The 25,647-nt window shown below is 40.0% G+C and overlaps 1 protein-coding gene across 1 annotated transcript in view; it reads right to left on the bottom strand.

Moving 5' to 3' along the window:
• Nucleotides 1–25,647, bottom strand: part of ppp2r5a (protein phosphatase 2, regulatory subunit B', alpha isoform) — a 106,124-nt gene that overhangs the window by 4,035 nt on the left and 76,442 nt on the right. Inside the window, exons 5-11 of the mRNA XM_088625488.1 lie at nucleotides 19,396–19,526; nucleotides 13,187–13,246; nucleotides 8,430–8,538; nucleotides 5,713–5,766; nucleotides 5,316–5,366; nucleotides 3,734–3,853; nucleotides 3,494–3,621 (exon numbers count right to left, since the gene is read on the bottom strand). Of these exons, the coding sequence (XP_088481614.1) occupies nucleotides 3,494–3,621; nucleotides 3,734–3,853; nucleotides 5,316–5,366; nucleotides 5,713–5,766; nucleotides 8,430–8,538; nucleotides 13,187–13,246; nucleotides 19,396–19,526 (653 nt within the window). The remainder of the gene's footprint in view (nucleotides 1–3,493; nucleotides 3,622–3,733; nucleotides 3,854–5,315; nucleotides 5,367–5,712; nucleotides 5,767–8,429; nucleotides 8,539–13,186; nucleotides 13,247–19,395; nucleotides 19,527–25,647) is intronic.

Raw genomic sequence — 25,647 nt, 5'->3', positions numbered from 1 at the left:
TGGCATGGTTTGTTATTACATTATAACCTCCTCTTGTTGGTGTCAGGTTTTAACACATGCTGAAAGTCAGAAAATGCAGCATAGCACTCCTGGGCATAAATGAAATAGCATTCAGATCATCTTGTAGCCAAAACAATCTTATAACAAAATCGAAATTCTTAACTGTGCAGAGTCAATGTAAACATTTTACTATGCCCAGCTTTTATACTATTTTGAACTTTGAGAAACAACATAAGTGAACCTTTTAACAAAAGTCTTTTAAACATACCTAATATGCTCTTAAAAACAAATCTATTTTTATCTATTTTATTGTGCTGTGCGCTACTCAATACCCTCAAAAAGAGATAAAAACATGGATTTAAACTGATGCTTTTTGTAGTCATGCTTGGCAGTATACGATATATATACTGTAGCATTATTTGAACGATGCTCTCTGGTGGCCAAACGTAGCATTAAAAGCAACAATATAAGGCGTACTGTATATGGTCCGCAGAGTGCAAAATGGAAGTATTTAATCAATTCTATGATCTCAGTGAAATAAATGGTTCAAACCCTTAGGCTATATCACGCCAACAACTGAATGCTGATCATAAAGTACTATAGGTAAGAAGTATTGTAGACTGTACTTCTAAATTATAAAGCACAGTAAAAAGCAGTATAAAGCACATAAAGAACAAATTGGATAAATAATACAAGAACTTAAAAAACCTAATGATTTTTTTCTGCTGTGTATCATTAGTTAATCGTGGTGTATGTGTCTGTATATTATGTAACCAATGTCTGTATATCGTTTGTTTTTGCTGGTAATATTTCTCTTGCGTGACAGTGAGCGACATATGACAAAATAAGATTTGATAAATTACCCTATAACCTGGAGCTGCCTGGGGGAGAAACTAAGCTTTAGGTTTAGGGAGAATGGAATTAAGTTTTGCTGTAGCAGGCTGTAATTTGGACCCAAAAAAGGTTGGAGAAACCCCTTACATTTTATTCATTCTCCCGGTTTTAAACAACTGCTTTAGATTTCTGAGCAAAGAGTTGCATTTACAAATTAATTTGCAAATAGAGCAGAACTACATGAGAAGAGTAATGACCAACAGCTTTGCCTTCCCTGCAGAACATGTCTGTTCTGTGCAAAAAATATATTACTTAAGAGTTGTTATAATAAGGAAGGCGAGGTGATAAGTGCTTGTGGGCACTTTGAATTAGTTTTATTCAATAACACTTACACTGTATAAGTGGTTTAATTACAGAAATGGAAGACAGCATTTCTTGCTTCTTTAACTGGAATAATAGCAAAACTCCAGTCTTGCTCTTTCCCACACCTCCCATCGGACACAATACTGATAGGATGCACAGAGAGCTCCACCAGGTAGTGTCTGTCACTAGAGCAACCTAAGGGCTGGTGGCAGCTGAGCTGTCAGGCTGCCTTAAGTCAGCGTCCAGGCTGCCTGTTTTCTTCAGCCTACATGTCAAGTAGATGACAACGATACCTTAGACAGGAGAAGAATCCAAAACGAGACACCAGCAAGCCCAAAAGCACATAACTGTTCCCAAACTAATGCTAGTTCAGGAAACAAGATAGGCAGCCATGTTGTTAACATTGATAGCCTGGCTTCTTTCAAGAAATGACCGGATGAAGTCCTTGCATTAATTAGTGACTATCAAACTGGCTAGATGAGTTGAGTGGCCTCCTCTCCTTTTGTAACCTTTCTTAAGTTAATCAAATAAGCCAGCTGGACTACTGGACCAAGGTGAGGCACTCCTTACTGCACCTTCGAAGTCTCATAAAATATGCAGGCTTAAATCAGTGTAGGCGAGGATCTCCCTGTAGGCTTCAATTACAATGGAACAGTATGCTGTGCGAACAGTGAAATCCCCAGCCTTCTGTTCCAGACTATGTCAGGTGACTATAGAAGTGTCTGAAAGAATCTAGAAACAACCTGTAATGCATAGCTAGTGTCAACATTTCCAGCTTCAAAGCAAAGGGGATGTTTACTGACATGTAGGGAATACAGATTTGGCGATCAAAGCAATCGTAAAAGTTTACCTTGGTTTACCTTAATTAAGTTCTGGGTAACGGTTAAGTGTCAATCAATAGTCCAGAAAGGCAACATATTAGATCAGATCAGAACAGGATAAGAGGACAGACCACAAGGAAGGAGGATGCAGAACATAAAACGTGTGCCAGGTGAGAGGTCCTTGCTCAAGATCAACTGGGAAGACCAGATTGAAGACATGCATTTGAACCTTGCTAAGAGAGCTTACTAGTCTGTGTTTTTAGGGAACTCAGATTTCCCTCAGTTACAAATGACCTCTGCGGGTTTGTGGGTGCATTTTAAAACTGGGAGATAGATTCCCATTTATTTTGTAGCATCCAGCTTTGCATAGAGAGATTTAACTGCAGATTTAGAATGCAGCTTGTTTCTTCTTTTGCCCTCTGAATGCATTATTTAAGAGAAGAATACTTGGTAGCAGCCTGGGGTTTTCTGGGTGGTCTAGACATACAGTAGGTCTCTGAAAGACCTTGTCTATGAACTTGTAAATGGAAAAACTTTTCTGCTATATGTTTATCTTGTCTGTAGTGTAGTGTGTGTCACTGTCATTATTAATAAATATTTGTATAACCAGGTTTGCCTGAATTAATACTCTTTTTACCAAGCTGTGCCAGAGAACAAAGAATTCATGTGCCTCTAACTATACCAACTGCTCAGGTACATTCATGGAAAAATCCTTTAGAAGCTGATGGTCATGGTTATTTATTTTACTCATTATATACTATGTATAAACTATATATTAAATAAAATCATGCACATTCCTGCTACAGCTCGGTACAATAAGGATGAATTAACAAAGTATTTGTGAAAACAAGGCTGGATCAGCAATAAGCCTTCAGAGTTTACAGATGAGACACATATTGTGGGGAAGAAAAGCCCACACACCCATTGTAAATAATGGGGTCTATATATCTTCACAGTCACAGACAAAAACAATAATGTATATAAAACACCGAAGGAGGCTTTTTATAAAGACATTCAATATGTGAATGCTGAATTTATATATTTTTTTAAAATCTTCATATTCCAGATTAAGAATTTGCTTTGTGAAAACTTTGTACAGTACATTTGCTCAATGTATTAGCATACCTAACAGAAGACTCTAAAGCTGGTTTAGATCGGGCATCTCCAGCCCTGTTCCTGCAGATTTTACAGTTAACCATTTTGGAAGGGCCTGGAAATATTTAGAGGTGATTTGGGAATTGGAGTAATTTACAGATCATTAGGAAGACAAATCCTCACCCTAATAGGACAAGAGTTCCCATCATTCAATAAATTTCTTGGCATAATTGATCAGAAACACAATCAAAAAGCTGGAATCAACTGATCAAAAGATTAACTGATCGGATCAAAACCTAGGGACTCTGCAAGAGGCTGGCAAACAGACAGCAGGAAGTGTGATCATCCTAAATCTCTGACGGAAAAACAGAAATACCTACGGGTTCCAGTGCTCCTTGGAGATTCTGTACAAGTTCCCAAACATGATTGGTAGGATTTTGCTTATATTTTCTTCAATGAGACTCAAAATGTATTCATTATTCCAGAAATACAAAGCTCTTTCTGCCACCTGCGGAAACAGAGACACAGGCACAGTACAATTGTAATTTGACAGAAACTGGCTTGACAGCCCAAAAAGAAGTATAAGAACAGTTAACTATGAAGGGAAAGGAATGGTTTACCTGGAAATGAGGATTGGAGACACATTTTGCTATCTGCTTGAACAGGGGTTCCTGAATCTTTTTAAACTGTGTTGGCTCAATGACATCAAGAACTTCCTCAATTTCTCCCAAAAACATGACCTGCATGGCAAAATGTGACAGGCTTTAGAGCTCAGTGCATGGGTAAGGCAGTTACTGTATTATTAAAGTGGTTATTACTATTTGATTTCTCATGTGATCGTGACAGGTCAAACAACAGAAACATTACTTCAGGGAAAATCACACATTCAAAAAAACACATTATGATGTGGCATCCAAGAAACTTATGTAGAAAGTTCTGACTGAGTGGTAAAACCGTCAACTTAAAAAAATAATGCATTTCACTTGAGAAGGCTGTGGATGTTATTAATAATGATACAAAACACAGCCATGGAAATATTTGTGGACAGGGTAAAATTGATGTCATATGTACAGGAACTGTAGTGAAATTCTTATTTGGAATTTATAGAGTCCTTCACAAAGTCGCAAAATGAATATTACAGGTTTTGTGGGGTTGTGGATGATGTGGAGGTTTCGTGGATAATGAAAGTAAATTAAATGGCAATCAATCGACTTGGATGAATTGTGAAAAGTGTTAGAAGATGTCTGAGACAATTCACTGTGCTTCCTTAGCAAACTGTACAGGAACAGGAAAACAACATTTAATTAAAAAAAGTGTTCACATACCAAACATTGATGTTCTCAAATATGTGTTCACACAGTGCATTTATGCATGCATTCTGTATTAAAGAATTATTTCTGTGTTTAATAATATTTGTTCACTATAATTTGCAGTAGGATGACAGTGACAAGGAAGTTGCCTCATAGCTACTGGATTCTGGAGCTGATTCCAGTCTGGGGATCCTTCTGTGTGGAGTTTACATATTCTCCCTGAGGTCATGTGGGTTTTCACTAGGTGCTATAAGTGCTAGGTGTCTATATATACTGTCCCCTGTACACATGTGCGTGTCCTGTCTGTACGGTAGGGTGTGCCATCAAGCTCCCATTGATTTTAGTGTTAGGCTCCAACTCACCGCATCTCTGTACTGAAGTAAGCAGTTATTGACAATGATGAATGGATCATTTGCAGTACTGTATATACTTTGTGTTCTGTTTTCATAATGGTAATATTGTACATTTTACATTTTTTGCTTTATGACCAACATGCAGCTTATGGTCCCAAGTTATTTCATTCAAAACAAAATACTAGCCTAGGTTTCGTTTACAATAAAAAAAATGTTTCTGAAAACAAAATTGTCCTGTTCTACAAATGTTTAACAATATTTGAGATGTGTTTGAGAATCATTTCTAAGAACAGAAAAAACTGACACAAGTAGAAGTGTGGAGTGGGTGTAATTAAAATACCATATCAGATGCATACCGCACGCTGAGAAAAGAAAAGCCAGGTTACCTTAGTCATTTAGACTAAATCCTGTTTTCGGAATAAACAGCATTTCTTCAAAGGGTTACTCTTGATGTTTTGGCAAGATGACATGGAACTGAGAGTTATAATGCTGCAGCTGAACGTTTTGATTTCAAGCACCAGTGAAGAAAGCAGACTTACCTCTTTCTGACTGCACGTTTTAGGCCAGAACTTCAGCAGCCCTCTAATGACCTGTGCAGAAAACACACCAACAAGCTGTACACAGCCATTCAAAACACCCTGCGCATCTACTTTCATAGCTACAATTATAATTTAAAAATCACCAGTACATTATATACAGCGTTACACAGAAAGTTCAAAAGAAACTAGATTTTTTTATGTGAAGCTATGGTACTCTATAATATTAGCATGACAGAAAGAACAGATAGAGGAAACATTATTTAAGAAAGAAATGTTTCATCTGTGCTTTCCATTTGAACTGTGGTTTTCATCCACGGTTTACAATGGGGCATTTTTTCTACTCTTCCGAATTACTGTATAGCACAGGGGGGAAGCTATATCAAAATTACATACTTACTGGTTCAGTGAGAGTGGGGTCTTTTTCTAAGAACTGCACAACACAGTAAGCCAGCTGTAATACAAAAGACAATATTAAACATCAACACTTGGTCTTTCTTTGTAGACATATATTGGACAATAAGTCCATATTTAATCATGTTTATGACACCCGAAGAAGGCTCCACAGCTGAAATGTTGTGTTTCCTTTCTTCTCTTACAGCATGGAATAAACTTTGCTTGTCCCTTTGCAGCCTACGCATGCTGACACAGCTCCCTACTTGACCTATATTTATGGAATCCTTAAACCGTCGCATTTTAACTTCAATTTTCTTTAAAAAATCACATTGTTTTAAGGCTAGAATTTCTTAACTTTTTAAATTTTTAGTACTTTGAGTGGCACAGTGGTAAGGATTGCTGCCTCACAGCACTGGGGCCCCGAGTTCAGTTCTGGACTTGAGGTGCTATCTGTGTGGAGTTTGTATGTTCTCCCTGTTTCCATGTGGGCTACCTCTGGTTACCACAGTTTCCTCTCACAGTTCAACGACACAGTGGTAGAAAAAGGATGGATGGATTTCGTATAAATCAGTAGAGCATAAAGTAGCCTCTGGACTCTGGGTTGGGGAGTTCAAACCCCTGCAGCTGTTTGACCCTTGGGAGAAGTACTTCACCATCCAGTCCACCCAGCTATATAACTAGGGATCAGCATTGCTGTGAGGTAATTCCTGTGATGGATCAGCATCCCAGCCTGGGATGTACTATCTACTCCTCTTAACACTACGGAAACCAAGATGAGCTGTGATCCGATGAGCCACTGCAGCTGTGGTATGGACTATACCCTTTTGGTTTATAACACATGACGTTGGAAAAGAACTAAAAAAAAACAGGCACAAATATCCGGATGTCTCATTTCTCTCCTGGTCTAATAAAAATGAGAAACAGATCTCTCTAAGAGGAGAAGTGACACTTCACTGCAAAGTCCACAAATGGATTTATTTGAAAAGGCAATCTCACAGCCATAGTGTCATCTATCTCCATTTTCCACGCCAAGCAAGAGACTGAGAAGGTGCACACAACTGTGAACACCACTAGAGCCTTAATTAGCTACTATGACTCAGTGATTTATTTTTTGCAGTATGGTTTCTGAAATATTATCAGGGGCACAGAACAATCACACATCATGGAAAATAATTTTTTAAGAATTGGGGAGCACGCCATCTATGTCTTTCTGAAATGGCACAAGATTGGTTTATTTCTGGGACAGTATGGCAATTCACTGCACAATGAGAAAATACTTCAAAGCCTAGCAGAGTGTCCATCTAATTTCATTACAGCTCTTAAAATTGGTGTGGAGCCAGAACCACAAGAGGGCAGTATTGTCTAAGGATAAAAAACTTTTAAAGAAAGTAAAAATGCTTCAAAATGCTTCAAAGAGGATTAGACTGTAATGAAAAATCTTCATTCTGCCCCAGTGATACTGAACTACAGGATTCTGTAAGGAAAGCGCAGGCTTCTTTGACCATCGTGCTGCCCTTAGGATACATGATTTGTTTAATTTAGAAGCACCAATTATCTTTATTTTTTTTGTTACACCCATCTGATTTGGAAAAGCCAATCATAGGCCACTACAAACCCCATCACCGGTGTGACTCCCAGGCAGACTCCTGCAATCCACCCACCTGCGAGCCACGTGTTTTCTAATATGTGACAGGCAACACATCCCCAGACAGGGGGTTCAGCACTGACGGGAGAGAGGCGCATCCCTTACCAATGGCACTACATAGCTGTAAGTGCCCAGAAGACCTCGGGAATGGCTGTGTCATTTTGCCAGGTTTGGGGTAAGGAGGTGTTCAGAATGTGGGATATTAGACCCAAGCTGGATATCCCATACTTTGACACATATGTTTGACTTAATGCTTGACTTGACTTTTTAAGATCTGGTCCTATTGGGAACACTACTCTCCAAGATATCGGTATCCATAAACTGGAAAATATTGACATGCCTCATAATGATAGGTTGCCCCCTGCGGGCATTTTAACAGAAGCCCAAACAAGAAAGGGGTGGAAACACACATCCTCTGGGGTTTTCTCTAATATTCACAAAGATATCAAGTTCGCGTTTGCCCAGTACAAATATTTAAGTACTGTCAAGCCTTGCTCCTAGACCTTAGTGTGCTAGCTCAGGCTGCTGAATTTCAAGATTCATTACAGGCCTTTATGTCCAGCTTTTCCTTGATCTCAGGTTTCATTGTATATGGAGTCTCTTGTGTCAAACTTCCCTCTTACTGTACGTGTTCGACAGGATGTGGGCTGTAGTGAATAGTGGAAAGGACACCCACTGGAAGATGAGGAACATGGGGTTGTTCGGAGGCACTGACATTTTAGTCGAAGGTGCAGATAGTTTGGCTCATTGAAGAAAATTACTACCTGAGAGATTTGTAGAGAGGAAGTAGACGATCTCTGGTAAACAGAGGACGTACTGTAGGAGTCCGGGTTTGAGATGACTGTATATTAATATTGAACTTACATAAGGGAAAATGTGATTCTGTTGAATCACAAGATTGTTGAATACAACATGCTGGAAAGGTTGCATTTAGAACTATATCTAACATTGTAGACTTTAGTGTTTGGTTCCGCAATTCTTTGTGACATGAAAATAAAGTCCTTAAAAATGAAATGTTATGGAAGTGAGCCTATGAAGGAAAGCACTGTATTCACACCAATAAAAAAGTACAATACCTGTGCGTGAAAGAGAGCCAGTCCTTTTGCCGTGTGCATAGGAATCAAAACTTTCATCAGAAACTGTTTATGTTCTGCTTTTAATGGCAGGGCAAAGCCATTTATGATGCTGGAAAAAAAAAATCAACAAGGTCAAAATACAAATCTGAGAAAGCATTAATACATTTTCTTACATGATGTGTAGATTACACTGTCCTTGACGGCATTAATATTTTACTTCAACAGCCAAGGAGAGCTGCTTTTCAGCACTCGCTTCACAACTGTCCAAAAACACACACAAAAAAGTGTCCACCCAACTGAAAGCAAACGCTTCCTCAAAATATTTTTCTGAGCAGCTTTCAAAATGGGTCAGACCTTGAATTAAAAAAAAAGTAGTTTCCAAAAAGGAGCATAAAACACATTAACATCCTGGGTTTCCTTCAAGACAAAACAAATAAATAAACACATTTCTCATTCAAAGAATAGAAACAGTGAGCCTGTCTCACAATAACATTTTATTTGATACATGTAACTGTCCAATTACAAGTTTGTACTGTAAATGTCTGTAAATGTTGTGTTGATTATATCTCCTCTGGCAACACTGTAATTCAATGGTAAGGACAAAAAAGCTTCAGGCCTCTCTCAGTGTGAGTTCAAGCTCACAGCAGCAGCAGTGTGGACAATCTTACAGGCTCGAGTCCACCATACAGCTTAGTGACCACTGTGGCACCTGGAAGCTTGCAGTTTGACCTTTAACAGCTGCATTTCTCCTCCATTTGAAGTTAACACTGCTGTAGACACTGAGGAGCTCTCAAAGTGGGGAAAAGGGAACCATATAACTTGACAGTGCACACTTCATCAATCTCAAGGCAGTCTATGGATCGTAGCAGTACAGAAAGTGGCACTGGCATCTACTAGTTCTTCAATATTGCAGATGCATAAAAAACATAACTGACAATTTAATGAACATCAGGATGTTTCTCTGTGCTAAGTAGAGAGAAACAGGTTATGAAACAAGTTATGAGAGTTATAAATGTCTTGGGGATTTAATTCCAAAAACAACATCCACTTAAAGATACTGAGCCTTCAGTTTTAACTGAGAGATGCGTCATGATGCTTTTCTATGAATCAAAATGTATTTCTTCAGAATTCATTTTCTTTTTTTAAATTTGTACCCCAAAGCCAGTGTCAATACCTTTACTAATAAACATTCTGCCCTGGAGGAAAAACATTGTTAAGACACCAGTTTAGAAGTTTGTTTTAAAGGCAGCATAGTTTTGCCATCCTTGAAATGCTCCGAATGCTCCAAGAGCCTCTTTTGATTAGAGTAAACAGACACTGTGATTCAGTCCTGTGACTGAGCATATTCATGTTCTAGAGAGCGGCCTTTAAGAATTGCTACTCCACAATCATGTGGCCTCCTTCAAGATTAAAACTAACGTTACAGATAATTATGGTGTTTTTTAAAGCTGTATCTCAGCACTCAAGTACAGTATTTCATTTCTCCACCTTTAAGGTAGGGGTGTTGCTTATCAAGATTGCAAAACATTAAAAATGTTATTAGAAAACACGAAACTGATAGAATAGAATAAGGATAGAATTTTAATTATTCCCTGACAAACTAGCTTGATGTGAGAACAATCCAGTTTAGACATGGAGCAAAAAGCCAGTTAAGTAGCATGCAAAACCTTTAGACACTTCACACTTATATTCTTTAGAAGAATCATTTACCATTTGAGGTTGGCAGGCACAAGTGTAACTGTAGTCCAATAACATACAAAGATGGTAGCCATTATGAGTTAACATGCTTGTGCTTACTTCTACAAAATTAAGATTCATAATCGGATTCTGAATACCATTTTGAATATACTTGTCTGTGCTTTTACCCTGGGTTTCATAAAAGAAAAGACCTACCAGACAGAAAAAAACAGACTTATTAAATAAGACCCATTCCCTCATTCTACAGCCTTGGGATCAAATACAGAAAATAAAGGAATAGCCTTGGTTAAGTGGCACTTGATTGCAGTGCATGCTGGGAAAAAACACTCTTATTAAAGGACACTGGGCACTAAGTAGAAAAAATGCTGACATTCAATTGCTTACATCTCTTAAACAATGACATAGATCTAGTTTTAATTCCTTTTCATTTCATGGTATGAAATTAGTATTAGTAATGACAGGAGAAAGACAATGACTGACTCACAGCAGTCAGGATCTTGTGCATGACACAGAGATAGCAGCAACATTTTTTAGTTATCCAATTTGGGGAGTAGCAACATCAAAATGCTGCTGTGTAATGCCATAGAAAGACCTTGCAAATTTAGTCCTTAAAAGTTGGGGGACATTGATGTTTGCCTCTTACAGATGACTCAAGCAGGGGCTTTGAGAACTTGGCACCCTTTCTTTGTGTAAAACCTTGACTTTTGACAATGACGAATCAAGGAACATTTTGCTATCATGAAAAGGCTTGAATGTCCTGAAGTGTTTGCTACTTTTCTCCAGGCAGCCCAGGCTCAGATTAAGAGGGCAAACTCAAATAGTTACGTTAAGTTTCTCATTTATACACATACTCAACACTTAGTGGAAACGAGGCATGTTTAAAAAAGAAAGCTGAGGATGACAGCTTTGAGAGGAAAGCAAGGCTGAGACAAGCGGAAGGGTCATACCACTCCCCTCAACCAGAAACATGTCTGATGTTCTGCCAGAGCTGGTATTTTCATTCTTTGTTTAACTATCTGCAAACACTCGCCACAGAACATGCAAAAGAAAAATAATGGGATTAACATGAAAAACTGGTACAATTAATCAAAGCCTTCCTAGAGGAGGAGGAGATAGCAGTGACACATCTACAAAACACATGGAGCTCCCTAAATGTAGGTCTGCACATCTCTCAGAGGAGAACGTTAAAGGCAATTTCCACCTCCTGAGTTTGCACACTTTGCCAAGCCTCCTGTGACAAGCTGCTCTCTTTGATTTAATAACAGTATGACGAATCTTGCAGTGGAACACTTCAAAGCACTGTGCCAGGGTAATCGCATTTCCCTTTCCTCACAAATACTACATCAGGATTGTGAAGGCTTTAGCTTTATAATTTGAACCTAACAATATTCTGGCCAGCTCCATTTGGGAACAGGATCCCTGCCTGCCAATGAGGAATCTTTCAATTAGTATTTATGCTGCCTTTTAACTCTAATCTGTGAGGTGCAAGTCATCAAATAAATTCCATTAAAAGACAGTTAATTCCCTGGATTCATCTGCCCAGCATCCTTGGGTAATGCAGCAGAGATCAAAATATACAGAACTGCAAAGACACACAACTCTCAGCTTGAATGGATTTAATAGAATATTTTAAACAATCACATAAAACGCAAATGTCTAATGTAAGTACTATCAGAAAGAAAACATTATGAAAAGTTCGTATTGAACATGACCTCCATGAGCACTAAAACAACTCACAAAGACACGTACAGGCTCTGGAGAGAGTGCCATGGCATCCAGTTTCAGCTTAGGAGTAAAGTTAACCATGACAAGACCTTAGTTTTGTTTTGTTGAGTTGTCCTGCTGCAAAACTCAACACTTCTTTGATTGGCTTGCAGGAACAAAGGAATTACTGGCTCAAGGACTTTCTCAATCTATATCTGAGCAGTAAGGCTAACTTCAATGTGCACCAAGTGTCTATGCGTGTTAAAAAAAGATTCCTCATTGCTCAATGTTGTAACAAGTTAGTCTTTGATTTGCCTTTATCTCAGTGTTTTATGCATACTATACCTTGTCTGTGTGACTTACACAGCATAGTGTTACTAATTCAGATGGAATTGCCAGTAGGAATTTATCTTGAAAGACTGCAGTTTATTTCTTTCTTTAATATTCTGCTACGTCTTTTTTCTAGTAAATACTGTAGTTATTATGCACAGAGCACTTTAAGTAAAGAAATACCTTTTTTGCACAATCTCTCGTAGGTATTTTTATGATTTTTCGTTACCACCCTTGGTTACTTACAGGTTGTTTTGTCATTCTCTTCAAACCATTAAATTTGTACAACTCCACCTACTGGTCTGAAAAATGCTCACAGTGCCAGCTCTGCAAAATGGCATTCATCACTAAAAAAAAAACTCCACTGCATTCTCTGTCTCCCTTCAGGTGTTCTCTGACATAAAGAGGCTGACAGCAAGCAGGTGACCTTCCTAATCGGATCACTGCTCATTATTTAAAATGTAAATAAAATGGTTTACTGTATGTACACCATTAATAAGCTTGTGATTTAAAAGTTAAAAGATTTACATTTTTATCGTTTATTATTATACAGTTGAGAAATGCTTAAAAAATTAAAACTAACCATATATTTAATTTTTTTAAGTGAATTGATAAAGTACATTTAAAACTTTTGACTTTTTTGACTCATTCTTTTATGTAGTTTCCCAAATGTAACTATTTAATGTCCCTTTCACACACCATTTTTATGCCATTTTTATATTTATACCATTTTTATAACATTAATAATAGCAGTGGACTTTCTAATTTTAGAAATAATAAAATAATCTTTTTTGGTATCTTCCATCTCTTACAACAATCTACTAATAAACGGAATTGCACTGGGGGTGGGGGGAACAAATATTCCAAATTCTGTATTTGAGAGTGAAACCCCAATAATCACCTGGAGAAGGGTCCACAGTATTTGGAATGGCACTTCCGTACCAATGAGATCTAGCTACTGTATATCCAACACAAACAGTTTATAATGGAAAATACACTGTGTCTCCAGTGAGCTTTAAACTTACCTCCCCAAAATTTCCAGAAGCTCAGCCACGCCATTAAAGTGCTCCGTCTCATAGATGAACCTATTAAAGTGAGAGACTGTAATTTAAAACCACAGAAATAGCGTATTGCTGCATCACAAGACTGAATCATTACAAAATACAATCCTGCAGGCATGTTAACTTTAGAATATGCAATCGCTATCAAATGTAGCCACAAAATAATAAATATGTAATTGGTTTTCAATTAAATGCATGAAATAATAAATATATCTTCACAACCAACTTGGCATTTCAAGGCAGACATTCACTTGGCATTGTTTACAATGACAACCTACAATATCATTTTATTTGCTTAATTAATGTTAGATCCATATTTAGTACATTTTCCCCCACTTGTCATGTTATTATACAACACCGACTATAATTATGCTAAACAACACTAGCTCAGTTTTAGATGACCTATTTTCAGTGAGCCGAATTCAGACTCCATAAGGATATTAACTGACACAATTCACGCTTATAATTCCAAAGAAGTCATGAAATGCACAGCACTATTTTTATTTCCTAATAGCAGATGGTCAACAAGTATGGCGTAGGCAACAGCCCAGCTTCTTTCTTGCATATGGCCCTTAAGCACTTGTAAAGATTAATGTCTTAATAGCAGAGTGATACAGCCAAAGTGTACATACTGTACAGTATACAGTGCAAAAAATATTGTTGCTGTATTGTAAGGCACAGCAGACAGGCCAAACACACAGAGACACAGGTCGTTAATGCTGTATCCAGTGCATGGCGAAGGATTGTATCGATCCTACAAATCCATTGATTCTTGCTGTGGCATAAAAACTGACAAAAAGGGCTGAGCAGTTGCTGTGGTGAGGAAAGGGCCACACAGGAACACAGCAAGGCCTTAAATAGTACTGGTGTACTCTGGGAAACATCTTGAAACCCCAGGAAACATATCAATCATCTAAGGTACAATGCAGTGCCAGAATGTATACAGCATACCACAAAATACAGTCATGCTTGAAAGATTGTGCATAATTTGAGATTTCTTTGTTTTTTTAACCACAAAATGGTAATTTAATCAATTATTTCACTTCCTAATTGAAATAAAGTACAATTATTTACCAATTTGAGTGTTTTGAAAGAAAATGTCCATGCAGCAAAGTAATACACACGGTATACAGAAATTGTACAGGTGCAAAAACAAGTCAACCCTTAGTTCTATGACTTACATCAAGGTAAAGAAGGATGAGGTGGGTCAATGACAGAGTGTTAACCAATTAACGGAGATAACCAATGAAATTGAAGATCTGAAATGATGTGTTAGGGAGGAGCAAATATAAATAATTGAAGAAAGCATCATGCCTTGAACTACAGAAACATCAGTAGAACTGAGGAAAAAAGTAGTGGATGCTCATCAATCTGGACAAGGTTATAAAGCCATTTCAAAAAGATTTGCACTCCATAAGTCCACTGTTAGGCAAATAGTATACAAGTGGAGGGCATTTTAAAAAATGGTAACCCTGCCAAGAAGTGGACATCCTCCTAAAATGTCACCCAGGTCCACAATGAGAATAATAAAAGAGGTAAAAGGTAATCCAAAAATAACATCCAGAAATCTACAAGCCTCCCTAGCAGCCTCTGGAGTAGTGGTGCATAGATCAACAATAAGAAGAGTCCTGAACATAAATGACATCTATGGAAGGGTCTCCAGGAAGAAGCCTTTTCTGTCAAAAACAAAAACAAAGCTAACCATCTGAAGTTTGCCAGAGATCGCCTGGACAAGCCTGAAGAGTTCTGGAAGTCTGTTCTCTGGACAGGTGAGCCCAAAACTGAACTATTTGGGCACGAGAGGTTGGGTGAAAAGCTAACACTGCCTACCACCAACAAACTCTTATCCCTACTGTCAAGCATGGTATTGGGAGTGTCCTTGTATGGGGCTGTTTTTCTAACTCTGGCCCTGGGCAACTTTAAATCACTGAGGGAATCATGAATTCTGAGAAATGTCAAGGAATTCTTGAGAAGAATGTCAGGCCATCAGTTCAAATACTCAAGCTGGGCACAAAGTGGATGTTTCAACAAGACAATGATCCTAAACTTTCAAGTAAGTCCACTAAAGAATGGATTAGGAAGAAGAGGTTCTGTTTCCTGGAATGGCCAAGCCAAAGCCCTGACCTGAATCCTATTGAAATGCAGTGGCAGGACCTGAAGAGGGCTGTTCATGCAAGACATCTTTCAAACCTCACAGAGCTGGTGGAGTTTTATAAAGAAGAATGGGAAAAAGGAACGGATGTCAGACACTGATACTGTAATTGGTTATAGGGGACGGCTGTGTGAAGTTATTGCTGCTAAAGGAGGTGCCACAAGTCATTTAACTTTTGCACACAAGAATAGCTGGTGATTGGTTCAATATTACAGTCTAATAATCAATTAGCTCAATTCCCTTTTTATGTGTGGGAAGTCTTTATATAGGATATTCATTCTATATATTCATTAACAGCTCAGGTTCATATAATATCTCTATAATGCCTACAATAATGACCGCCTTTTGTCATTTCTCGTTAGACATTTTTATCTGTTCACTAGTTCTTAAACAGCTGGACGTTTCAAAGTAACTTAAACCAAAATCAATTTTAAGCAGATGTGTCAGCACATCTGAAACAAAACCTGTGATACAGCGCTACTCCAAGACCATGTCTGTAAACACCTGAAATACCAAAGTGGATTGTCTTTTATTGTTTAAGGCAATATTCACCACCACTGTTTGTGATAATTGCAGAGGTTACCAAAATCAATTTAGAAATTTTCTTAAGCTGATGATCAAGTACCCATTATGGTTGCAAAATTACCAGAGTTAGGATGGCAAATCTGGAAATGTGTATTTTTACTTTCTACATTTTTGAAGTCAGCAGGAGAATTTCAGCCATAGTCCAATTATTGTCCAAAATGCTGCCTGTCATCTTTGTAGACTGGACTAATAATGATACCTCAGAAACAACAACAGTCTCCTTGGGGCCCATCTTGCTCCAACACATCAATACTGGGTCAAGGGGCCTGTTTTCATTAGTAATGTGAAAAGTCTTAATCTTTTCCTGGAGTCTGAGAAATGTAACCTGTCTGTGAAACTAACCAGAGTTGTATTTTATAAGGCAGTGTTTTAAAAATGTATGAAACTCTGAATCTGTAATTCAAAGTACCAATGTGACCTAAAAAAGCCCTGAAATGGATCCCAGTTCTGAAGTACATGGGGCCTGCCCATCCATAATTACTGTTAAAGTTCCCTTGTAACGTAAAATAGACTATAGACAGCTCAGACTGTCTATTCCCACTTCTGGTTATATCGCAATATAGTAATATTACTGTTGAGTAATATATTATATATATAATATGATTTATATACTGGGTATGGAATACAAATTATTGGAAAACAGTTAAACAGGTTTTCCTTATGTTTAAGCTTCCAAGTTCTTTAATGAAGTAGTTTAATGCAAGACATGAACTGTCTTTTTGGACCAATCACAGCCAGCTACTGTAGGATTTTAAGTGTGCGAGACAAGATACTTCAAAGAGAATGAACAACATACTTAATCTTTGTTTCTACAACTGTAAACATGCTCTGCCCTAGGGTACCATAACCTTGAAAACTGCTTAGAAAACAATCAGCACTTCACCATGTAACACTATACAGCACACGGAGGAGAAAATGGTGAGATTGTAGTTTCATAAAGGAGACGGTATCTTGTTTAAAACTACATGTCTATAATCTGTCCAAATCTCATCTAAATCCCCGATTAAAGGAATTTCAGATCAGCCTATTCTGTTTAAAAAAACAAGGAAAAATGTTTTAAGCTGTTAGCCTGGTACAGAACACAAAGCCTACAATTTAAACTCGTAGAATTAACCAAAGAAGGATAAGAAAAGAGTATGGGACAAAGATATAGGTCTGTAAAACTGAAAGCAGACTTTCTGGTACAGAGCACAGCCAGAGCACAGCCAGAGCACAGCCAGAGCACAGCCAGAGCACAGCCAGAGCACAGCCAGACATAAGATAAAACTAATTTCACTGTAGCTTTAATTTCCAGTATGCAGTGCCTGAATAAATTGCTAGATTGAAATTTTTATTTCTAAAATGTATTGAACCCAAGGTGTGATTATGAAAATGAAGTTGATCAGAAAAGTAGTATCTGTAATATTCAGGTCAAGGAATGGTAGCACTACTATAAGATGACATTAAGACGCTATACAGTAAGACTCGCTGTTGTATGATTAGGACAAAGTTTTTAGGAAGACAAATCCACGCAAAGCTCCTGGCCCTGACACTATCCCTGGCCATGTTCTAAAGGCCTGTGTAGGCCAGCTGGCAAACATATTCAATTCTTCACGGACATATTCAATCTTTCCCTTACTCAATGCACAGTCCCCTCTTGCTTCAAGAAAACCACCATTGTTCCAGTCTCCAAGAAAACCAGAGTTAGCTGCCTAAATGATTACCGCCCCGTTGCACTCATAACAGTCATCATGAGTCATCATTACAGCTCAGCATTCATATCCATTGCACCCTCAAAGCTTATCACCAAGCTCCGGGACCTAAGAGTGAACTCCCCTCTCTGCAATTGGATCCTGGATTTTCTGACGGATCATCCACAGGTGGTTAGGGTAGGCACAAGTACATCCTCCACCCTGACTCTGAACATTGGCTCCTCCCAAGGCTGTGTGCTCAGCCCTATCCTCTACTCCTTATTCACTCACAATTGTGTCACCAAGGACAAAACAAACTCCATCATTAAGTTTGCGGACAATACAATGATCATCGACTTGATCACAAACGGGGATGAGACTGCATACAGGGAGGAGGTTGAAACCCTGGCTGCATGGTCCCAGGCCAACAACCTCTCTCTGAACACCAGTAAGACCAAGGAGTTTATCGAGGATGACAGAAAACATCAAAGAGCAGACCACACACCCATTTACATCAGCGGGTCCGCAGTGGAGAGGGTCAACAGTTTTTAATTCCTACGTGTTAACATCATAGAAGACCTAACCTGGTCCTACCACACCAGCCACGTAGCCAAGACAGAACGGCAACGCCTATTCTTTCTTCGCTGACTAAAGTAGTTCGGCATGCTGTCCCATATCCTGGCTAATTTCTACAGGTGCACTGTTGAGAGTATCCTGATTGGCTGCATCACTGCCTGGTATAGGAGCTGCTCCGCCCGAGAGCACAAAGCACTGCAGAGGGTGGTGAAATCAGCACAGCACATCACCGGCTGCATGCTACCGAACATCGAGGATATCTAATCTGTTAGATGCCTCAAGAAGACCAGGTCTATTCGGTCCCCAGTCACCCCAACCATAATCTGTTTTCTCTACTACCGTCTGGAAAATGATACCGAAGCATACAAAGACCAACAGATTTCAAAACAGCCTTTTCCCTCAGGCAATAAGACTGTTAAACAGCCAACCACAGCAGCCATTAGCAATTAGCCGAACAATCACTGATAGTCAGTGCACTTGAAACTGATAAGGTGCACCTGCGTTTTTTTTCTCTTTCCCCGACACCTCTTATCTCTACCATATCTCCTTATGTTATTCATGGCGTAAATCTTGTAAATTGTAGAATTTATCGTATTCTACTCGGTAACCTTAATTCTATCAACTTCTGCCCTGTCTCTTCTTGCAAGCTTGCAGAACAAGCACTTCATTGCTGACAACTACCGCTCTATGCTGTACTGTTGTGCATTTGATAAATAAACTTTGATTAATTGATTGATTGATTGAACGATTTGACTTCACAGGGCAATGTAAAAAAGCAGTCAGATAAAGTATGTAGATGTCCGTACATTCACAGGAGGTCTGAAAGATCAAAAAAGTCAACCACATGAGACCTGAGAAAGAGGATTTAAAAGCCTTTAACTCTTAACAAAGTAAGAAATACTGAGACCAGATACAGATACATGTAGGTAACCCCAGGGTTAAATTGTAATACTCATCATATTTCTGATTTTCCTTGTATTTGTGTTTGTTTAAACTGATAACTTGGCATGCAATATCTAACACCCAGAACCCATATTTGACGGAATTCTATTCTGTACCATATATAAGGACACACAGCTTAAGTAACACCACACTGCATGATATTATTATAAATAAGTACAATAAAATGTCCTACTCCTGAGGACACCTGAAGTTTTCATCCTTTATAAAGTTTTAAGACCTTTACTTACCGCAAAAATATGTTGTTAATCTGCTTCCTGATGAATGCTCTTAACCCCAAGAACTTCCCATAAATGCGATGCAGGACAGTCTTTAGGAAGTCCCTCTCCCTTGGGTCCTCACTGTCAAACAGCTCCAGTAGCTGCAACAACAAAACACCAATCGAAACGTCACCCTCACTTTTCACTAAAACTTGGTTGACTGTTTTATCATCTCATATCGATGCTTTCCATTATCATACAAATATCACCTCATTCTGAACATGTCCCCCTTAACCTCTCTCAATACGTACATTAACTTGAATGCTTAAACAGCCTGCAATCGAAGAATTCATCTTTTATGAAGAATACTACCAAAAGCTTTCTGAAAATCTAACTATATCATTATATTACTGTTGGTATTTCTTCAAAGAACACTAAACAGGTTAAATAGCAAACCCTGCTTTTTATAAATCCACACTGATTATCTACTAGAATCTGATGTCCATGTATCTGACCTTCTAGCTCAATTTAATGTTCTTAAATTAATGTAAATTATAATTTCCAAACCCTTACATGAAATTAAGGACTTATTGGTCTATACTTGGTTTGCAAGTGAGATCAATACTAGCAATTTTGGCAGTTAATGGGTATTTTTAAAACTGACTTCCAGTCATCATCAAGATTAGATAGAGAACTTGTGAAACCAGCATAAAACTCTCTCTCATTTATTGACATGATAGGCTAGGATAGGCTCCGGCATCCCCAGCAACCCTGCCCTGTCGTTAGAAAATGGATGGATTTAACTGGAAACACAAGCACAGTGATTTTAAGACCTGTTGCCTTTCATTTTTGTGCCATTAAAGGATAAAGCATGTTATGACATTCTTATTAAACTTATTAAGCCAGTGCCGCATTTCACATCCTGTCTATTTCTATAGTCTTTTAAAATTAAATCCAATTATTATCATGGCAAGATTTGCTATTCAATTTGCAATATTTTCAAGAAGATTGGAATTTTTTCTCTATAGGCCTAGTTAGCGAAAATATAATTTTCTTTAAGACATAATCTCAAATAGAACTTGGTGCCACATGTGTTTAATTATTAGTCAGGGAGAAATTTGTTTCTGGTATTACACCGGGACTGGACAACGAATACAGGTAAAAGGACAAGAAAAAGAAGTAAAAATAAAATGAAAGAGATTAAGTAGTTACATTACTAAAAAGGGGGTAAGCTTTAGTGCTTGAAAAATAATCCACTTAAAAAAGTAATTCAGACAGAAAGTGTTACGGATTCGGCCAGTGAAACCGAAACCAAGTAGTGAGCCCACTTGCGGGAGCCGATAGAGACAAGTCGTGATCCAAATACCGTAGCCGAAGGAGAGAGCCGAGAGTCCAGGGGAAGCCAGTGATCCAAACAGGGAGAGAGTAGCCAAAGCCAGACCGTAATCCAAAACCGTAGACGAAGGAGAGAGCCGAGAGTCCAGGGAAAGCCAGAGAACCAAACTAGGAGAAAGCAACCGAAGCCGAGCCGTAATCCAAAAGACACAGAAAAAGGGGATAAACCAAAGTCGGAACCAGAACAGTGCGAGGAGGTAGAAGGCGTAGCGCAACTAAGTAGCTCGAAAGGGAAACCAATACTGAGCGAGGAGGTAGGGAAAGACTGATGCTTAAATACCAGATGAGACGGAGGTGTGGTGGTGAAAGCGTATACTGATAGGTGGACTAATGAACTAAGGCTACGCCTTCTTCTGCCTCTTTCGTTGCCGAGAGGCAGGGATCGTAACATTACCCCCCTTCTCTACGGGCGGCTCCCGACGCCCTAGCTGGATGATTAGGGAAACTCTGATGGAAATCCCGGATCAGGTTTGAATCCAGTATATCTCTTTCCGATACCCACGACCGCTCCCCTGGACCGTAGCCTTCCCAATCCACTAGGTATTGCAGGGATCCACGAGACCATCGGGAATCTAAGATCTTATTTACGGTGTAGGCAGGGAGTCCATCAATTACTCGAGGTGGTGGGGGTTTTTGTTGCGGTTTATACAGAGTGGATCTGCGAAAGGGCTTAAGGAGGGAAACATGGAATGTAGGGTGAATCCTGAGGGTAGGAGGCAAGGCCAGCCGATAAGTTACAGGGGTAACCTGGGTGAGGACACGAAAAGGACCGATGAACCTGGGAGCAAGCTTGCCAGAAGGTTGCTTTAGAGGAAGGTTGTGGGTAGACAACCAGACAAATTGTCCACGTCGAAATCTGGGTATGGTTCGACGGTGCCGATCCGCCACAGTCTTCTGCCGAGCTGCAGTGTGAAGAAGGGCGGCTTTAGCCTTCTTCCAGAAGTCCTGCAGGTTAGTGATATACTCCTGAACAGAAGGAACTTCTGTGTCCGGCGGGGAGTCCAGGAAAAGAGGAGGCTGATAACCTAAGGCACACTTGAATGGTGACATGCCAGTCAAGAAGTATACAAAGAATTATGAGCATTTTCTGCCCATGGAAGCAATGACACCCAGTTATCTTGGGTAGATGAGATATATGCCCGTAAGTAGGTTAGCAGTTCTTGATTCATACGCTCAGTTTGACCATTGGCCTGAGGGTGGTAAGCAGAAGTAAGCAAAACTGAGGCTCCCAGTGACTTACAGAAGGCCTTCCAAAATCGTGAAATAAACTGGGGGCCCCTATCGGAAACAATGTCTTTAGGGATACCATGAAGACGGAAGATATGCAGTACGAACAGGTTTGCTAGTTCCCTAGCTGAAGGCAAGGAAGGTAGGGGAATAAAATGGGCGGATTTAGAGAAACGATCTACTACTACCATGATTGTCGTGTATCCTTGGCTAGGTGGAAGGTCAGTAATGAAATCAACTGAGAGGTGGGTCCAAGGACGGTCGGGGATAGGTAAGGGTTGAAGAGGGCCTGCCGCCCTCATCCGAGAAGACTTAATTCGGGAACACATAGAGCAGGCTTGGACATACTCCTTGACATCTTTAACCATGGTTGGCCACCAGAAATCCCTAGAGATGAAATCCAAGGTACATTGGAATCCAGGGTGTCCGGCGAAGCGGGAGTCATGTCCCCATTGTAAGACAGAAGATCTGACAGGGGTTGAGACAAATAACTTGTCCTGAGGGCACTGAGGAGGTACAGTTTGCCCAGCCAAGGTGCGTCTAACTACGACTTCTATGTCCCATCTGACAGCTGCCAGGAATTTACCAGAAGGGATGATGGGTTCAGGAAGCAGTTCAGCCTCAGGGGGGTCGTGGATCCGTGAGAGAGCGTCAGCTTTGATGTTTTTAGAGCCTGGAGTGTAGGTGATAAGGAAATTAAATCTGGTGAAAAAGAGGGACCATCTTGCCTGGCGAGGACATAGATGTTTGGCCGATTGTAAATACTCCAGGTTTTTGTGATCTGTGTATATCAAGAATGGATGATGAGCTCCCTCCAGCCAGTGCCTCCATTTCTCTAATGCTAACTTAATAGCCAGAAGCTCACGGTTACCAACATCATAGTTCATCTGTGCAGGGGATAATTTCTTAGAAAAGAAGGCGCAGGGGTGAAGAATCTGTTTTTCTCCATGACGTTGAGAGAGAACAGCCCCACACCATGGCCAGAAGCGTCCACCACAACAACAAAAGGCAAAGAAGGATCAGGGTGTTTCAGGATGGGGCAGTGGTGAAAAGGTGTTTCTGGTGCTGAAATGCCTCTTCTGCTTGAGGGGTCCATTTACCTTGTCTGGGTTCTTTGCGAGTTAAAAAGGTTATGGGAGCAACCACCGAGCTGAAGTTTCTAATAAACCTTCTATAGAAGTTGGCAAAGCCAAGAAACCATTGTATGTGTTTAAGGTTCTTGGGTGTGGGCCAATCAGTAATTGCGGAGACTTTACTTGAGTCTATTTCTACCCCTTCTGGAGAGATGATGTAACCTAAAAAGTGAATCCTAGAAGCATTAAAAGTGCACTTCTCCAGTTTGACATAAAGTTTATTCTTTATGAGTCAGGAGAGTACTTCTCTGACATGGAGAACATGATCCTGGAAGGTATTAGAGAAAATTAGAATGTCATCAAGGTATACCAAGACAAACCTTTGTAGCAGATCACGAAAAATATCATTAATAAAGGTTTGAAACACTGCTGGGGCATTTACCAAACCAAAAGGCATGACCAAATATTCATAATGTCCATGGGTTGTCATAAATGCCATCTTCCACTCATCCCCTTCCCGAATACGGATTAAATTATAGGCCCCTCGTAGATCCAGTTTGGTGAAGATCTTGGCCCCATGCACGGACTCAAGTGCTGCCGGAATTAGGGGCAAAGGGTACCGGTTTTTAATAGTGATCTCATTAAGGCCACGATAATCAATACAGGGACTGAGCCCACCATCCTTCTTTTCCACAAAAAAAAAACTGTCACAAGCAGGTGAAGTAGATGGGCGTATAATTCCAGCCTTCAGAGAATCTTGTATATATACTTTCAGGGCCTCGGATTCCGTATTGGAGAGCAGAAATATACGACCTTTAGGAGGAATAGTTCCTGGCAAAAGGTCGATGGCACAGTTATAAGGTCGGCGGGGTGGGAGAGCCAAGGCCTCTTGCTCATTAAAGGCTTCCTGTAGATCAGAATATTGGGGGGGTATCGTAGGAACACCAGAAGGAGGCGTTTCCATGAGTGCAACTCTTACAGGCAGACAACAGCAACTACCAATACATTGGGGTCCCCAAGTTAAAATTTCTCTACGGGACCATGAAATGTTAGGGTCATGCTGTTGGAGCCAGGGAAAGCCTAGTACAAGGGGATGTGATGGGGTCTCGAGGAGATAAAACCAGATATCTTCCACATGTGTGGTGCCAATTTGCAATCTTATTAATTCAGTTTGCCATCTTATAAGTCCTGGAGACACGGGGGACCATCAATAGATTGTACACGAAGAGGAGGAGTCACTTGGGTCAAGGGCAGTTTCCAAGCTTGAGCTAAGGAGGCATCGATGAAGTTCCCCGCTGCCCCCGAGTCAATAAAAGCAAGAAGTGGCGTCTGTTTATTACCCCAAAACAATGTAGACATAATAGAAAATCCTGAGGAAAACTTAGAGGATTGAGTTAACTCACTCACCACAGGATCTTGAGCAGTTGGGAGGCGCCTCAAAGACAAACATAAAGCAGGGCAGTCAGCTTTTAAGTGTCCTAATTTTCCACAGTACATACAGCGGCTGCGTCTCTCTCTTTCTTCTGGAGTTAACCGGGCGTGGGCAATTTCCATAGGTTGTTCCGAGTCTAGAGTGTTGGTAGGTGGTGGCCGAGGAACCTCTAGTATCTGTGTCTGAGATCTTTCTCTATTCCTCTGACGAATTCTAAACTCTAACTCCAACACCTGGGAAATTATATATTGGGAATTAAATATTCCTCCAACGTTCTGCCCAACTGTGGCATAGTTACCAGGTGATCCTTTATTTCTTCACATAATCCTTGCAGAAAAAGAAAAATTAGGACCTCATCATCCCAGTGAGTCTCTGCTGCTACTATTTGAAAGTCTATGGCATAATCCTGTGCAGACCTGTGGCCCTGGCGGATAGATGAGAGGCGGTAGGCGGAGTCTTGTCCAGCTGAGGAACGACAAAAAAACCCCTTAAATTTCTCTAAAAAGAGATCATAGTCCTGTACCTCAGGAGCCCCACGATCTAGTAAGGCAGTAGCCCATTCCAGAGCACGGCCAGTTAACAGAGAAACTACGAAGGCAATCTTGTCTTGAGGAGAAAAAAAGGTTACCGGATGGAGCCTGAAAACCAGCGCACACTGTGCCAAGAAGCCCCGACATTTCGTAGGGTTGCCGTCAAACCTGTCAGGGGGTGTAAGTGGAAGAAGTCGAGGAGCAGGTGTAGAAGCTGGTGGGGGCGGAGCCGAAGCGGGCAGCTCCAGCGTTACTTTCAATATTACTGGTAGGCGGCATTGCCTTGCTGAAATCTGTTGGACAGAAGCCTGTAACTGGAGTAAAGCTTGCCAGTGCTGATCCAAAACCGAGCGAAATTCCTCTTGCTCCGCTGGGTCCATGTTAAAGGGCTCAGTATTCTGTTACGGATTCGGCCAGTGAAACCGAAACCAAGTAGTGAACCCACTTGCAGGAGCCGATAGAGACAAGTCGTGATCCAAATACCGTAGCCGAAGAAGAGAGACGAGAGTCCAGGGGAAGCCAGTGATCCAAACAGGGAGAGAGTAGCCAAAGCCAGACCGTAATCCAAAACCGTCGACGAAGGAGAGAGCCGAGAGTCCAGGGGAAGCCCGAAAACCAAACTAGG

The sequence above is a fragment of the Lepisosteus platostomus genome, chromosome 3 (genome assembly GCF_059453375.1).
Source record: "Lepisosteus platostomus isolate fLepPlt1 chromosome 3, fLepPlt1.hap1, whole genome shotgun sequence".
Lineage (NCBI taxonomy): Eukaryota > Metazoa > Chordata > Actinopteri > Semionotiformes > Lepisosteidae > Lepisosteus > Lepisosteus platostomus.
Note: the sequence above shows the minus strand (reverse complement) of the source record. Positions and strands in the feature narration are given on the sequence as shown.